The 15,312-nt window shown below is 35.2% G+C and overlaps 2 protein-coding genes across 2 annotated transcripts in view; one reads left to right on the top strand and one right to left on the bottom strand.

Moving 5' to 3' along the window:
- Positions 1 to 576: 576 nt before the first annotated feature.
- Positions 577 to 4,658, bottom strand: LOC110446844. Its single transcript, XM_021492167.1, has 5 exons — positions 4,583 to 4,658; positions 3,527 to 3,974; positions 2,957 to 3,127; positions 1,990 to 2,256; positions 577 to 1,692 (listed from the first exon to the last, which is right to left on the bottom strand). The coding sequence occupies exons 2-5, from the start codon at positions 3,965 to 3,967 to the stop codon at positions 1,171 to 1,173; spliced, it is 1,401 nt and encodes a 466-aa protein (XP_021347842.1). The 5' UTR covers positions 3,968 to 3,974; positions 4,583 to 4,658; the 3' UTR covers positions 577 to 1,170.
- Positions 4,659 to 10,087: 5,429 nt separating this feature from the next.
- The window catches only part of LOC110446843 (DNA-directed RNA polymerase II subunit RPB4-like), a 7,659-nt gene continuing 2,434 nt past the window's right edge, over positions 10,088 to 15,312 (top strand). The window contains exons 1-4 of the mRNA XM_021492166.1: positions 10,088 to 10,177; positions 10,931 to 10,988; positions 12,923 to 13,045; positions 14,400 to 14,495. Coding sequence (XP_021347841.1) covers positions 10,111 to 10,177; positions 10,931 to 10,988; positions 12,923 to 13,045; positions 14,400 to 14,495 — 344 coding nt within the window. The 5' untranslated portion in view covers positions 10,088 to 10,110. The remainder of the gene's footprint in view (positions 10,178 to 10,930; positions 10,989 to 12,922; positions 13,046 to 14,399; positions 14,496 to 15,312) is intronic.

Raw genomic sequence — 15,312 nt, 5'->3', positions numbered from 1 at the left:
CGTCTCTGTAAATAACACTACCTATTTAGATAACTAATTTACTTTTCCCCATCTTCGTTCGGTATGCATGCTATGCCATGGTATCCCATACTTTAGTATATCATCTGTTTGAATATTCTTAATTTTTATAATATTGTAATGACCAGGTCAAACGTGTTAATTCCGGTGTTATTGTATAAATTGTTATCATTAGCCCAACCTTAGTAAAAAGTGATCACAATTATTATGTAACTAACAGAACTGTGTTATAATTCTTTGGCATTGAATAAATGCTCATATTCGACAACAAATTAAACATAGCAGAGTTTCCTTGTGTGCTACTACAACCTTTTTTTCTTGTTTTCCTGACATTCTAAACACGATGATATAATTTTATTTATGTGCAACATTAAGAAATACATACAGAGAGTTTGAAATAGCTTAGAATTGAAATATTTCCACTGTCTTTATTGACTAATAACTTATACAGGTTGTAAGTTTTGATGGTCTAGGCAGAATTGCTTGTGTGGTATATTTGATGGTGCTGACATAATTGCTTGGGTGATACGTTTGATGGTGCTGACAGAATTGCTCGAGTGATCTGTTTGATGGTGTAGACAAAATAATATAGGTGAGCAGAATTGCTTGGGTGGTATGTTCGATATAGTGTAGACAGAATTACATGGTATGTTTTATTGGATAGTTGACGAGTATCCCGAGGTTAATTACATTGTTATCCTTTCTTCAACTGTTCAAATGGTAAGTGTTGCTTATTTCTAATAGCTCCTTATTATCGATAGTATTCTAATTTAGTTGATCAATTCTGAATTTTTATAGTAGCATTTTCCTACACACAAAAGTTAAGAATTTTTCATTTTTGATTTTTCTTTTATTCATATTTTAAAACATAAAACAAATGATGATAATTTTACATATGTACGTAATGTATAGGATGATACTCCTTTGTAACTTTATGTTTAAATTGCACTGTTCCGCATGGCGCCATTATTTCCAAGCAAAATGAGATACAAATGTTTCATTAAATACAATGAACAAATTTAATCGGAGGAAATGAATAATCGATATCAATGGTATTGTTCACAACACAAACAATAAAATATAACAAATATACTTACAAGACACAAAATAATACCAAAATATCACAAAATATAACAATGTTTGTATATAAAGTTAGAAGGTGTCGTTTGATATCTGTACAGATCCTTTAACCACACACCTATGACTCGTCCTTAGATTTCCGTATCGACGCCAAGCGTAGTCATAGCAACGTAAGGAATTCACTGCTTTAGCTTTGCTTATTTTTCTGTTGACGAGTTTTAGTCTCCGAACAGCAACAGAACACCCTTTAGAAAGGATGTCCTCAATTTGGCCCCGAACATCCTTCTGTCCGAGTAGACGACGTTCCCAGGTGTCTGCAAATGTTAGTCCGTGACAAAGTTTTGAGTACACGATATGCCTCTTGTGACCGGGAACTATTTGAACAGCAAATTCGTAAATAGTGGGCCTCGTCAACTTCCCATCAAAAATATCCTTTCTTCTGTAACCAAAATGGGCGCCATTCCTTTTCTCCCACAAGTCACTATCAGTTTTATCACACGATAAACATGTTTGCCAGTCACTCCACTTTCGGCTTGAGAGAGCAAAATGAGATTCCGGAACGTTTTCCCTTCTCACCTTAGGTGCAACAGCGTTCTGCAATGACAAAAAAGATGAGATTCTTACGTTCGTACGGACATGTTAGTCGTAATTTTTTAGTAAAAGGTTACAGTTTATTAAAGAAAAGTTTTTATAAAGATATATGTAAGCATGTTTGTAAAGCTACTTGTTTTTCCATTAGGAATATTAAATCACTCTTATTCATGTACAGCGGGAAAGCATTAGTTCGCGAATAAAGGAAGTTGGGCCAATAAAATCAAGTTGTCATATTTAGGTCTGATTGTACATATCAATATTTGGAATTATATTTATACAATTATAAAATGGATTTACCTTCGTAACTGTGCGAGGTTTACTTGTAGTTCCTGTACGCCTAGACGTCAGCGAGGTCTTTCCCATTTTCTTCTTCATGTTTGTTAAAGATGGGACTTTCGTTAGTGACGAAACCTTGATTAGAGCCGGAGGTTTTGGTGCAACCGTCGTATCCATCTTGGTGTCGTCATGGCTACTATCAGCTCGTTTGAGAACTCCGAAGAGTGTATCTAAATCTTTGTGAATACCCCCAGTGGCATCTCTCGCCCTGACTTCCTTCTCGTAATCCTGAAATGAGTAATTACAGGTCATGTTTATTTGGAACAAAAATCAAAGGTATACAAATAGACTTTTCGGATGTCATTAAAATTCCGAAAACTTTTAAGTCAATAAACATATGTTTTCATGTAGTTTTCATGTAGTGTCGACGTCGACGTAAGCTAGTCCAGCTTCTCGAGACGCATCTATATACTGTTCTCTAATCACGTTCGGTTGTGGGTAACAGGTTGGTACAAATGTTTGGTGGTGATGACGCCAGTGATTGTTTAACCGAGCTTTAAAACGATTTAAGGAGGGGGCCTCCACAACTATATTTGGTAGAGAGTTCCACACGTCCACGACCCTACTGCTGTACATATTCCTCGTTACATTGAGCCTCATCCTTCTCTTGAAGAGTTTTTTGGAGTTACCTCTTGTTGTAGCCAATGTTGCCATTTTAATAATTTTGTCCTTATCCAGAATGTCAATGTCATACATGATTTTGTAAATGTGTATGACATCTCCTCTCAATCGTCGATACTCTAGACTGGGGAGGCCCAACATACAAAGTCTCTCACTGTATGATTTTCCTTTTAGGAATGGTAGGCGCCTTGTTGCCCTGCGTTGGACATTTTCAAATCTTATTTGAGTTATGCATTACCTCTTTCGTTTGAAGTTATTGCATTCTTTTGTATGTAATAACTACTGTAATTATGGTATATGTACCTACCTGTAAAAACTCGGCGCCCTTTTCTCTGTAGCAGATCGACATGATAAAATCAAAAATATTGGTGAACTGTGCCAATTTGAGGTAATGGCCGCTTGTCTTTTCAGCTATGGTCTTGTAGAAGTGGTCTGCGCCATTGTAATTCTGACATTGAACTGAATAGATTCGGACTCCCTGAAAAAATATCAAAAGGTCAAAATGCTTACTCTAAACGTGTTACGTCCGAGACTTGATAACTATTATCAAAATTTTAGTATACGAAAAAAACAACAAATATGTCGAATTCTTTTTTTTCAATCCTTAACTATAATTAAATGATAAATTAATAACAATTTTAGCGTACAGGAATACATACTATTTTAATTATTTCTCATAAGTAATGCTTGGCGTGAAAGCAAAGCCAAATATACATACTGTACATACAGGTATATTAATAATTGGAAGAAATATGACGTAGGGATTGTTTCATGAATTACGAAATGTGTTATATACGATTGACATTTGCTATCAACATATGTTAGTGTTATTTGACCTGGACTGATCATATCAGTTTAAAGAGGACTACCAGCTTACCATGTTTGACAAGTTGTCTGATTCCGTTCTCCAGTCCAATCTCTGATTGTTCTGGGGATAGTTAGGTTCGTGTGGGTTGTTGTCCCCAATCATGACTAGTGCCCTCTGTGATCCCGGAGTCCAGTTCAAACTTTGAACCTCGTGCAGAACAAGTTCATAACACTCGTCCGCGTCACCACCACTTGTTCTCCCTACGTCATTAACCCACTTACACAGCGTCGCCGCGTCGGTGGTAAAGTCGATGTGTTTGGTGATGTAGTTGCTTCTATCACAGTAGTCGCCGTGAGCGAAGACGGCGATCTTGATGCCGGGTATGTCGGCCTGGAGACGCTGAATCATGTCCTGGATACGTCCACGAACCTCGTCCAGGCAGCTGTACATGGAACCAGTGGTGTCGAAGGAGAAACATATCTCCTGTAATCCGCCTGGTGGTAGAGCCATCTTTTATCTGGAATATTTAAATTAATATTATTAAAACGTTTAACATGCATATAAGCCTGCTACAACGAATAATGTTTCCCTTTATTATCTTAGTTATATCATGTTAATATAAGTTTTATAAGCAGCAACTTCGAAACCAAGGGTAAGTTACTCTTTCGGTTAAAGGTACATATCTTTTTTAAGTATGTTTTATTTAGAACAAAACCACTGGATTGCGCATATATAGGAACATATACAAATGAAAAAGGTGAAATAACCTTCTTTTGTTTTCTCAAGTTAATTATATGTACTTTATACCACTTAATTATACGTAGTGCAAGAAGGTCATAGACAGCCCAAAAGCAAGTAATTCGCTGTTGATAAAGTACAAGAACTCGAAAGTGTTCTTTGGAATTCTTTAGCGCTACATTGTATTACGCAAGGTAAAGTTATTACTGGCTCAGGTAAAACAGTTGATGATAGCTTAACAAACAAACAGGAATAGTAAGACATGGTTTATACTTTTAATTACTAGTATACTACATCATCCAGATACCTTGACATATTTACACAATATCGTAATATAACAACGGCTAAAATTATAAGAGTCTAGAACTAAAAATATATTAAATTTACCTTGTATGGGCAGTTGGTATTACAGTAGTTATATATTGAAACAGGCTTGTGTTCCCGTGATGTCTACTGTTGGTTGTGTGAAGCTGTGTATATGCTAGCGCGCTTATATACACCCCGATCTGCTGACGTCACATCAGAACGAACACGAATAGCTGACTCGTCGATAACGGGCCTGAACATGTTCTAGATTGTACATGTGTGTATTGGGTGAGCAAGGAAAACACCAATATGTATGGAGTTCCGAATGTATATCAAGGTATCGATGAGGTTCCTATGGGGGAATGTTTAATCCGTTATTACTGTAAAATGTGTTTAACGCATAAGGTAAATTATAGATAAACTTTGACAAACTGTAATGCACATATTCAAAAAGATACGTTAAAATGTTCATTTCAATTCCGACATCATGACATTTTTGTTATCGTTGGTTTGAAAGGACAGATTTTATGCACGTTTCCCGATTTATTTTATAATTTCACACAGACACGTGCGCGTTAAAAGGGACACATATGTACAACAAACATTTACATGGTGGAATACAATCACAGACATTTGTGAGAAAATTCATTCATATTATTTAAATACAATGCACTGATATTCATAAATTTCGAGTTTTATTAAGAATTTATACTGTATATTTAAACGTGGCTTAATACGAACATATATCATACTATATTGTACTGAAAGAGTAACATAGTTTTTGCTGTTACTAGTTTATAATAAAATAAACTAAGTCAACATATTAGTTCGAGTTTACTGATAAACAAACAATGGTATTCATCTCCAATCTCTCCGAAACACAAATTACAAGCTAAATTCTAACGAGATGTTCCAACCCGGCCATCGTCCATTTGCTACGTACGACATTTAATACTAAACTTTAATATTCCATTGGAATGTATTTTTTAAATCTGAATATGCTTGTGCTCCTGAAGCCCATTTGATAAAGAGATCCTGCCAACTGTGTCTTACAACAACCATTTAGTTATATTACTTATTTTACAGGTTTGTTGTAAATTCCAGAAATGATTTCAGCCAATATCAATAATTAGTGTTTGACAGATTCAATCCCTTTGAAATGTGTGTTTCTATTTACAGTTAACTAGATAGATAATTATAAGATATCAGTTTATACCGAAACATAATCATTCTATATTTGCATTCAATAATAAGTAGATAACAGATTTCTCCATATACCATAAATGCGCATCTTTCAGTAAACAGAGATATAACGTGTTTGGCTTGAGCTGCTGGCTTAAACTTTAAATTCTGAAACTTACTATTAACCATATTGACTTCCGCCCTTGAAGAAGGCCAGGACGTCGAATATTTGGACTTAGAGTGACATTTGTTCTATATTTTTATCTTTTTTTCCCCTTTGGAAATCATCTGTTGTTTATTTTTATAGTATACATTATAGCATGATATTGGAAAGATGCAAGAATGTATAGCTTTTCATCAACGTGTAAAAATTGGAAGCGACTATTTGTTTCCAGAAAAGTTAAAGATATATGTGTTTTTTTAGTATCATGAGTGAGTTTCCATGTACATTTGTATTACAAAACTCGTTTAAAGTCTGGAGCCTAGATTGTAATTCATTTGCTGTATCTGACATTATAACTGTATAGTCTTCTTGCAGGATAATAAACAATTTTAGATATAATCCAACATTATCGCACATGTTTTGTATTGTTTGAAGGTAAATGTTGCCATATTCAATTTAACACCTCTTCAAGATCATTTAAATAACAGAAAAAAGGTGATACATTTTCCCTTTGTTTTACACCAACATGACAAATGAACAGACTTGATTTTATTTCACCTTTTAACCCAAGATGTAGAGCCAGCATATAGGTTTATCTGTCTTCTGATTTTCCGAGCGATAATATTTTTCTGAGCCTTTTTTCACATAATCCAACTCGCCATACCGAATCGAACGCCTTTTTAGAATCAATAAAGGAATAATAAAGCCTTTTAACAAGTGAAAAATGTTAATTTGGCACTTTGTATTATAATATATATATATGTGAAAAACCATAAACTACATAACATTCAAATATATCTCTGTTATATGTTTCAACTGTTTTCAGTACATTCATATGTACAAGCAATGAATATAAAATCAAGTTCATAAACAAAAATGAATGTAAGATACACACATGATTGCACCTATGAACTTTGGTAAGATTAATTACACGGCATTATTAAGCTGTTTCCTTCCTATAGGTCTCCTATGTTTGTCGTTATACTTTTTTAATATCTAATTGAATTGTGTGTCTAACGTTGTCATCTTTCTAGGAAACCTGATGCTAGAGGTACAGTTTTTCTAAACTAGTGTTGAAATAAAAGGCGAGTCGCATGAAACTCCTTAATGATATGAATTTTACAGATCAGAGGTCGAGCACTGGGTAATGTGTAAAGACTCAAAAGAGATAATTAAATTTGGTTACAGCAAATCTCGTACAGATTTCCCTGTTCTTTTGTTCAAGTATAAACTCATATGCAAGTACAATTTGTATGATGTAATGTGGTATGCTTATTTACAAACAATTTAATAATTTAATTAAAGTCAAAGTAGAGAATCGCTTAACTGTATCTCTTGTTGAGTAAGTCTATGGGTTTCCTCTGTATTATTCATGCAAAGATTTAAGTTTTTTCGAGCCTTTTTAGGGAAGTTATTCCCAATAATACTGCAGACATGTATTCCCGTTACAAATATCAGAATGTGTACTCAAAATGTGAAGGGATCAAACCCCCTCGACGGAGATGCCATATTTTTAGCAAAAGGAACTTAATATCGATATTTCTATTGATGAAACTCCTAGGTCATAGTAAATGTGCAGGTCATGTCAGGTCAGAAACTTCCCAACACATTAAATTGGAACTGCTCCCCGTTGAAGATACAACACATTACACTGGGAGTCTGATGCTTATATAGTTAGTTAAGGACAGCAGTTGATAGGCAGCACTTCAAAAGACATATAGTTATAATGGATTATCATCTTATAATTAGTGTGAATGCAAGTATATTGAAACTCAATATATATAAAAACATCAGGTGTATATAAATGATAAAGGATCACAAATCTACAAATTATACATGTCTACCTCTTTGGGAGGAAGACAAACTCGTTTAACGATGCTTAGATGCATTGTCTAACATCAAACGTTGTGTCAAGAGTAGAGTACATGTTGTGAGAAGGTGCTTTGTGTATTTATATATTGGTACATTATTGTATATCTGTGTTTCAATACTTTAAACAGATAATAAGCAACAAACCACTTGTCTTCTACATCATCAGAGGGTTGGTGAAAAGGAGAATAATTTTACGGAAACTTTGGTCAAGTGCAACCCGGGTTGAGCAGGGATCTCACAGTTTGCTTTGTTTTGAAAAACAAATAGCTCGACAATTGTCTTATTATATTGATGCATAGAGCAACCAAATTCAAACGAGTATTTTTTAGAACTTTATAGAATGTTTAAGAGACAATTAGGGTTAGGATTCGAGCCGATTGTACTCGACCTGGTAATAACAAATTAAGAGGAAATGGTAAAAGAAAAATATCCATGAAAGTCCTCTTGGACAGAGTGATCACTTCATTTAAAAAAATTCATATGCCAACAAAACAATAATACCATGAACCATGACATATATGATAAAGGGAACTACGCTGGTATGATGACCGATCTAGATATAATGTGGGGTGAATTATTAAATGGGGATCCGGACTCAATATATTAAAAAAAAAATGGTAATTCTTCAAGCAAGTATAGATATACGGAAAAAACAGGGGGATCTCTTCCATTAAGTGAGGAAACCAGACAAAAGTTAATAGAAAGCACCGGGCATGGCAGCGGTACATGGAAACAAGGTCTGAACTTACATACCGGGAATATACAAAATTAGGATATCAAGTGAAGGGTGTGCTGAGGAAGCTAGGCGCGATATGGAAAAACATAACTGGAAATATCAAAGACAGCCCTAAGCGATTCTGGAAATATATCAACTCGAAGCGATAAGTTAAGACAGGCATTTTGAATTTAAAAGGCTTGAATGGCAATGAATAAAACATTGCAGTAAATGACAAGGATAAAGGACGTGTTGGCCAGTTGTTTTAGCAGTGTATTCACGGAGGAACTACCAGGAGAATACCAACAATGGAAAGGAGATATATTGAACAAGCATTGGAAGAAATACATTGCACAGAAGAAGGTGTGGGTAAACTGTTGACAAGGTTTGATGGCAGCACATCACAAGGTCCAGACCAGATGCACCCTTAGGTTATGAAAGAACTTCATTTCTGTTATAAGCAAACCTCTTAGTATCATTTCCAAAACATCACTACATACTAGAAGTGAGAGTATCAACGACATTGAAGGAAGCGAACATTACAACTATACTTAAAAAGGTATCAAAATCAGATCCAGAGGAATATTGACTGGTAAGCCTTAACAGTTTACGAGATGCTATTGTCAAACACGTGGAGAAAACAATGTGTTTAGGAACAAACAATTTGGATTCATCGCCAAAAGATCTACGATATTGCAACGTTCAATGGTTCTCGGGGATTGGATAGAAGTAATGGATCGGAAAGGCGAGATAGATATTATTTACATGGATTTTATGAAAGCGTTAGGCAATGTACAACATCGAAGATTAGTTAGAAAGCTCAGGACATGGTATAAGTTACCAAGTTGTCGATTGGATAGAGAGTTTTCTAAGCCAACGGAAACAATGTGTATTGGTCAATACAAGAACATCCGGTAGTCAGTGGAACCCTCAGGGAAGTGTCTTTGGTCCAATACTGTTTGTAATTTTATATAAATTACCTACCAGAATGTACCATTTAAAGAACATTACAGGAAAATAAAGATTGCTAAAGATAGAGAAGCAAACTTGGTCTAAAGCATAGCTTTTAAAACTTTACCCTCAAACATGCAAACTACTTACAATAAAACGAAAGACGACAAGAAATTATTTCATGGCAGGAGCGGGAGAAGATAAAAATTAAACTGTAGAAAATTTTATCAGAAAAGGATATAGGAGTAATGGTGGACGAAGATCTTTTCAATGCACTGGTCAGACCCCAATACGCAGCAAGTGTGTGGAATCCATACAAAACAAAAGATATCGAAACAACGGAGAAAGTGCAGCGTAGATCAACGAAAGTGACACCTGGGCCCGTATTCATGACACCGTTCTCATGCTTAAGCATTGCTCTTGTGCTCAAACCGAATTTCTTGTAACTCACTTAAATCATGTAAAACGATCAAAAAGTAAAGTGTTAACATGGAAAACAGTTTGTCACTTAAAGTATCTTAATTTTTTTCAGATCATTGACAAAATAAGACATTATTTTTAATTTATGAACGGAACAAGAAATACAGATCAAATTCATAGTAAAGCCTTTACTATGAATTTGATCTGTATTTCTTGTATATCACGTATATATCAGTCATGAATCCGGATTAAATCCGCCTCCGTTATTCGGTTCGGTGCTTATTCATTCGAACATTTCAAAACAACATGGCGACAGCTCCACTTCCAAACGAACAGCCCGACGAGGATGCATCCGAACTTATGTTTCCTAAAGGTTATTATCATGTGTTCAGTTTGTTTCTTATAGCATATTTATATAAGGTATACGAATGAGTGCTTTAATATATAGTTATGGTGTCATGTTTTCTATTCATAAGCCCGCTGGCATAAACAAGCACGTGTGTTTGTCATTGTCCGACGTTTGAGTTTTAATCAAACGGTGTTTCGCTTTTTAAAAGCATTTATTTGATAAAGAATAAATGAATCCTTAAAAGATTTCGCGTTAGAAATTACAGATGGATGCATACATATTATTAGGCAATTCATCAACTAGTACCTAAGCAAGGCTAAGTACTGTTCAGCATAAAATGTACACCGGTCCACGTCCTTTTTTACAGCGGTTTATGTCGGAAATGTGTGTATGGGAACAAGAAAATGCTTAATTGGTATTAAACTATATTAGCATGTAATCAAAACAAGAATCAATCATTAACGGTACATAAAGTGTACTGGCAGTCTCAGTCATGGTGCAATATAGAGAATGAGTTAAAATTACGATGTAAGGGAGACAACTCTCGCAAATCAGTAGCGGTCTAAAGATTGCAAACACATCAATTTGGGTTTCGGGCTGTAGATTTTGAATCTTCGAAAAATTTCATCATCCGTACTGGACACCAGTAGACAGTATCAATCGCATAGCAAAGGATTTTTATTTTCCAATTTTTAGCAGTGCTAATTATAGCATACAGTTATAAACTGCATGACCTGTAATTCAAATATAATGTCTAAATGTCTTTTTTTTTTACAGAATTTGAAAATGCAGAAACATTGTTGATATCAGAAGTACAGATGTTGCTAGATCACAGGTTTGTATATCATGTACTATAACTAGCTAAATAGTTAATTGCATCTGGTTTTATATACATGTGACGTGTGGCAGATTTTAATTGTACATATGATTACGGTCGCCTTCTAGCTTCGAGCTAGAGGGAATTTCCCTTAAGTTCATTGGTAAAGCGTCCGACTAGGAACCTAGAGATTGAGGCTTCGATCCCCGTTGGAAGCACACTATTCTCTTTCCTGTTAAAAATGGTGTCCGTGGCCTTCCCTGTGGTGACAGGGAGTTAGAACCTTGGTCACATGGTGTTCGAGGGCGAACACATTTAAAAAAGGGGGGAGTAGTGTGGCAGGTTTTAATTGTACATAGGATTACGGTCGCCTTCTAGCTTCGAGCTAGAGGGAATTTTCCTTTAGCTTAGTGGTAGAGCGCCCGACTATGAACCTAGGGATCGTGGGTTCGATCACGGTGGAAACACACTATTCTCTTTCCTGTTACGCATTGTTACATACATGGTGTATGCAATGTTCACTTGTGAATCCACATGTTCTATTTTGTCTATATAGAAAGTGTTTAAATTTGCTATAAAATCTTATTACAAGAAGTAATTCTGGCTGTTTAACTTGCATTTAAAAAAATTAAAAGAGAAGATGAAATTGATTTAAAACACTTTTACATGTAATTGTTTTTCGAACAAGGACTTTCAGTAGACTCTTGAGGATGGTTTTGACTCCAAAAATGACTCTCGGGTTTGAAAGCATATATTAATTTGACATGTGTTTTGACCATTCATTTCAAGGAAAAGGTGATTTGTCTTCTGAAATTGCTAAATGTCAAGGCTCAACTGAAAGCCCTGCTGACTAAATGAAGAAAATTGACTATTGTAGCTAAGGACTAGGGTGTTAAGAGTCATTTCTGGCCTCATTAAGGATTTAGAATTAGTTGTTATATTCGTGATCTGGAATAAATGAAGTACGCAAATATGAAATTTTGAATTCAATCGACGACTGGTTTAGGAGATATGGCATTACAAAGAGAGACATGAACCCCTCATTTTCGTATTAAAATGCTTGAATATCATTGGTAGTGTGCTATTTGGTTGAAAATTGGCCATTTTGACTTAACATTCTTCAATATTTGAAAGCCTCCACATGCAACAAACAAATGAATATTTGAATGCTTAAACATTGTCATACCAGTGTTCATTCGTCGGAAGGGATTTTTGTTTGTCACATGCAGGTTTTGAGACTCTCATTTCTGCATGCATGCTACTGTCCAAAAACACAATATTTTGGCAATTTCCCCATAGCAACGCAAATTTGTTGCTAGGGAAGAGCATCTATGCATGCGCATTAGAAAAAATCTTATCCAAGAAAGAAAGCCCCAATTATCCGATATGATGTTTATAACAGAAATTAGTGAATAAATTCAATTTGAAACTTTTACTTTTTATGGGGCCAAAAACGACCCATAACGCCCCAAGTCCTTTAGACTTTTGTGGGCTTTGGCTAATGCTAGTCAAATAAAACACATACCTCTACAACTTAGATAGCATGATACATGTACATGTGTAACACTCTCATTTTTCTGTGCATCATCATCAACAATTTACAAGTTACTTTCTCCATGATTTAGTGCTAAAGACATAGATCTATTACATACAGAATTCTGAGACTTTATGAATTTAGTGTTTATTATAATTAAGCACTTTCTAAAAGTTGTAATAGGTAGTTAAATAGAACATTACACACGCTATTTATATACCCGTGAGAGCAATTAGTAAGTACTGATAGACAGATATAAACATAAATCATAAAATAAGGAATGGTTTATTAACTTCTCATTCAATGCTTTGGTACATAAAATAATTTGATGAATTGCTATAAGTACTCTTTAAATATGATATCTTGTATATCAGTTGTCCTTGTCACATCTACATACCCGTAACTGAATGTTTTCCAGGAAACAGCAGAATGAGAGTGCTGAAGAAGAACAGGAGCTGTCCGAAGTGTTTATGAAGACTCTAAATTACACCAGCAGATTCTCAAAATTCAAAAACAGAGAAACCATTTCAGCTGTAAGAAGGTGTGGAAATTTATTAACTATTTGTGACAAATATGTGATTAGGCCAGAGAACATGTGTTTACACTCAATATGTTTTAATATTAATTAGAATCTCTATAACATCTAATATAATGTTTTACTTTTTAGCTATGCCATGGCACAGCGTCCGTCGTCCGTCCGTCAAATTTTCCTTTAAAACGCTACTTAAGTCCTGAACGGCTTATGAAATCTTGAAATCTTGAATGGCTTAGTGGATTTTAACTAAAATGGTCCTGAGTATCCTTGGACCAAGGGTACTCAATTTTGTAAAAACAGTGGGTGTGGTCCCCCTGAGGGCAGATGAGTTGGGCCAATAGGGGCAATAAAGGTAAAACTTTTAAAATCCTTCTTGTAGCATAGGAATAAAGGGATTTTATCCTAACTTACTCTGGAGCATCCTTGGGCCAAGAGCACTCAATTTTGCATAAACAAGTAGGGGTGGGTCCCAATATGGGAAACAGGGGTAAACCTTTACAATTTTCTTCTGCCTTAGGGATTAAGGGATTTCATCCCAATTTGGTCTGGAGAATCCTTGGGCCTAGGGCACTTAATTTGTATAAACTGTGGGTGTGGCCCCCAGGGCAGAGGGGTGGGGCCCAATAGGGGATATATAGGTAAAACTTTTGAAATCCTTCTTCTACCATCGGGATTACTGGATTTAATTCCAATTTGTGTCTCCATCAAGTGTCTAGTAGTGACTGTTACTAATAGGGTGTATTCATTAAAACAAGATGGCCACCTGGCCGCAATCTTGGATTTTAATATTTGAGGTATGTTCTCGCTATATCTCCAGAAATACTGGATGAATCTTTCTGAAATTTCATATGTACATACAGTACCTACCATGAAGTGCTATATCTTTACTTCATACCAAGTACTTTAAACATATCCAGGTGAGGGATACGGGCCATCTGGGCCTCTTGTTTGGGAATGTTTAATTGTCTCCCTTTGGCCTTTTTTGGTTATTGACAATTGTATTAAAAAAGTCTTCATTTGTTTGAGTTAATTCTTTTCATGCAAATCTATATATATACTACTCTCGAAGTACACATGTTTTCAAGGCCTACTTTGATTTTAAAAGTAGACATACCGGTCTGTCTACATAATTGAAAAAGTTTTGAAAACTCGTGACAATTACCTGAAGTTTCCATATTTTAATTTAAAAGCAAGGTCTCAAGATTTTGTGCGTACAAACAGAATTCAAACTTTATGTTATACAAATATAATATTGAAATTTTATGAGTACAAATCAGATTTCATTTTTTTTTTCATTTTCAAATACAGGTGACGTGATTCAATATATGTATAAACATAATCTGATAATCTTGCATTTCAGTCTTCTGATGCAGAAAAAGTTGCACAAGTTTGAGCTGGCTGCCCTTGCCAACCTCTGTCCAGAAAATGCTGATGAAGCCAAATCCTTAATTCCAAGGTAGGTATTGACAAGATATACAAGATATATTGACAGACCGTATCTTCCAAGGTCTTGTCATATACATATAGGATCTTAAATGAGTTTTCATTTCATATGAGATTTTATGAAACAAGTCTTAGGAGTTTTTATTTTTGCGAGCCTTAGCAAGCAAAAATTAAAACTTCGAGACCAGTTTCATAAAAGCTCATATGAAATGAAAACAAATTTAATATACTTTTTATCACATAACTCAGAAAACTTACATTTTGACAGGTTTTAAAGCCAAAATGTAGAGGGCTTAATCAAATGGAGACAGCCATTCACAATTTATGACGTCAGGTCATAGTCCATATTATGACGTCACAATAGATTTCTGACTGGCACAGTCAATGAAAAACACTCCAGGGTATATTACACTAGTGACATATGTAAAAAAATATACAGGCGAATTCACTGGATAACAGGCCGATTATGTGATAAATGGACTTAAAAGTACGAAAAGTCTTCATTGATGCAACTTTTGGTATTAGATATGTGAACAGCTACTTCGGTGATGTGTGGAGAGACAGTTTACCTTCATAATAAGTCAGTAGTACTGACATCCTCAAAATTTCAGGGGTTATGCTCACTGGCGCTCTCTTTACCCCTTTGAATATGTCATGACGAAATCAAAGGCTCTGTATGTGCCACCTTGTGTATGATGTAAGTAGTTTCATCCTTTGATGTAGGGCAACAGTGAGTAGTTTAATCCTTTGATATAGGGCAACAGTGAGTAGTTTAATCCTGTGATGTAGGGCAACAGTGAGTAGTTTAATCCTGTGATGTAGGGCAACAG

Source organism: Mizuhopecten yessoensis, unplaced genomic scaffold (assembly GCF_002113885.1).
Source record: "Mizuhopecten yessoensis strain PY_sf001 unplaced genomic scaffold, ASM211388v2 scaffold3023, whole genome shotgun sequence".
In the NCBI taxonomy this organism is placed as follows: domain Eukaryota; kingdom Metazoa; phylum Mollusca; class Bivalvia; order Pectinida; family Pectinidae; genus Mizuhopecten; species Mizuhopecten yessoensis.
Note: the sequence above shows the minus strand (reverse complement) of the source record. Positions and strands in the feature narration are given on the sequence as shown.

Excerpts from the sequence above, each read along its gene's own strand:
- LOC110446844 (XM_021492167.1), bottom strand. The coding sequence starts at position 3,967 with ATGGCTCTACCACCAGGCGGATTACAGGAGATATGTTTCTCCTTCGAC. Across the intron at positions 2,257-2,956 it reads AGGGCGCCGAGTTTTTACAG|GATTACGAGAAGGAAGTCAG; the intron begins GTAGGTACATAT and ends TACTCATTTCAG. Across the intron at positions 1,693-1,989 it reads AACCTCGCACAGTTACGAAG|AACGCTGTTGCACCTAAGGT; the intron begins GTAAATCCATTT and ends TTGTCATTGCAG.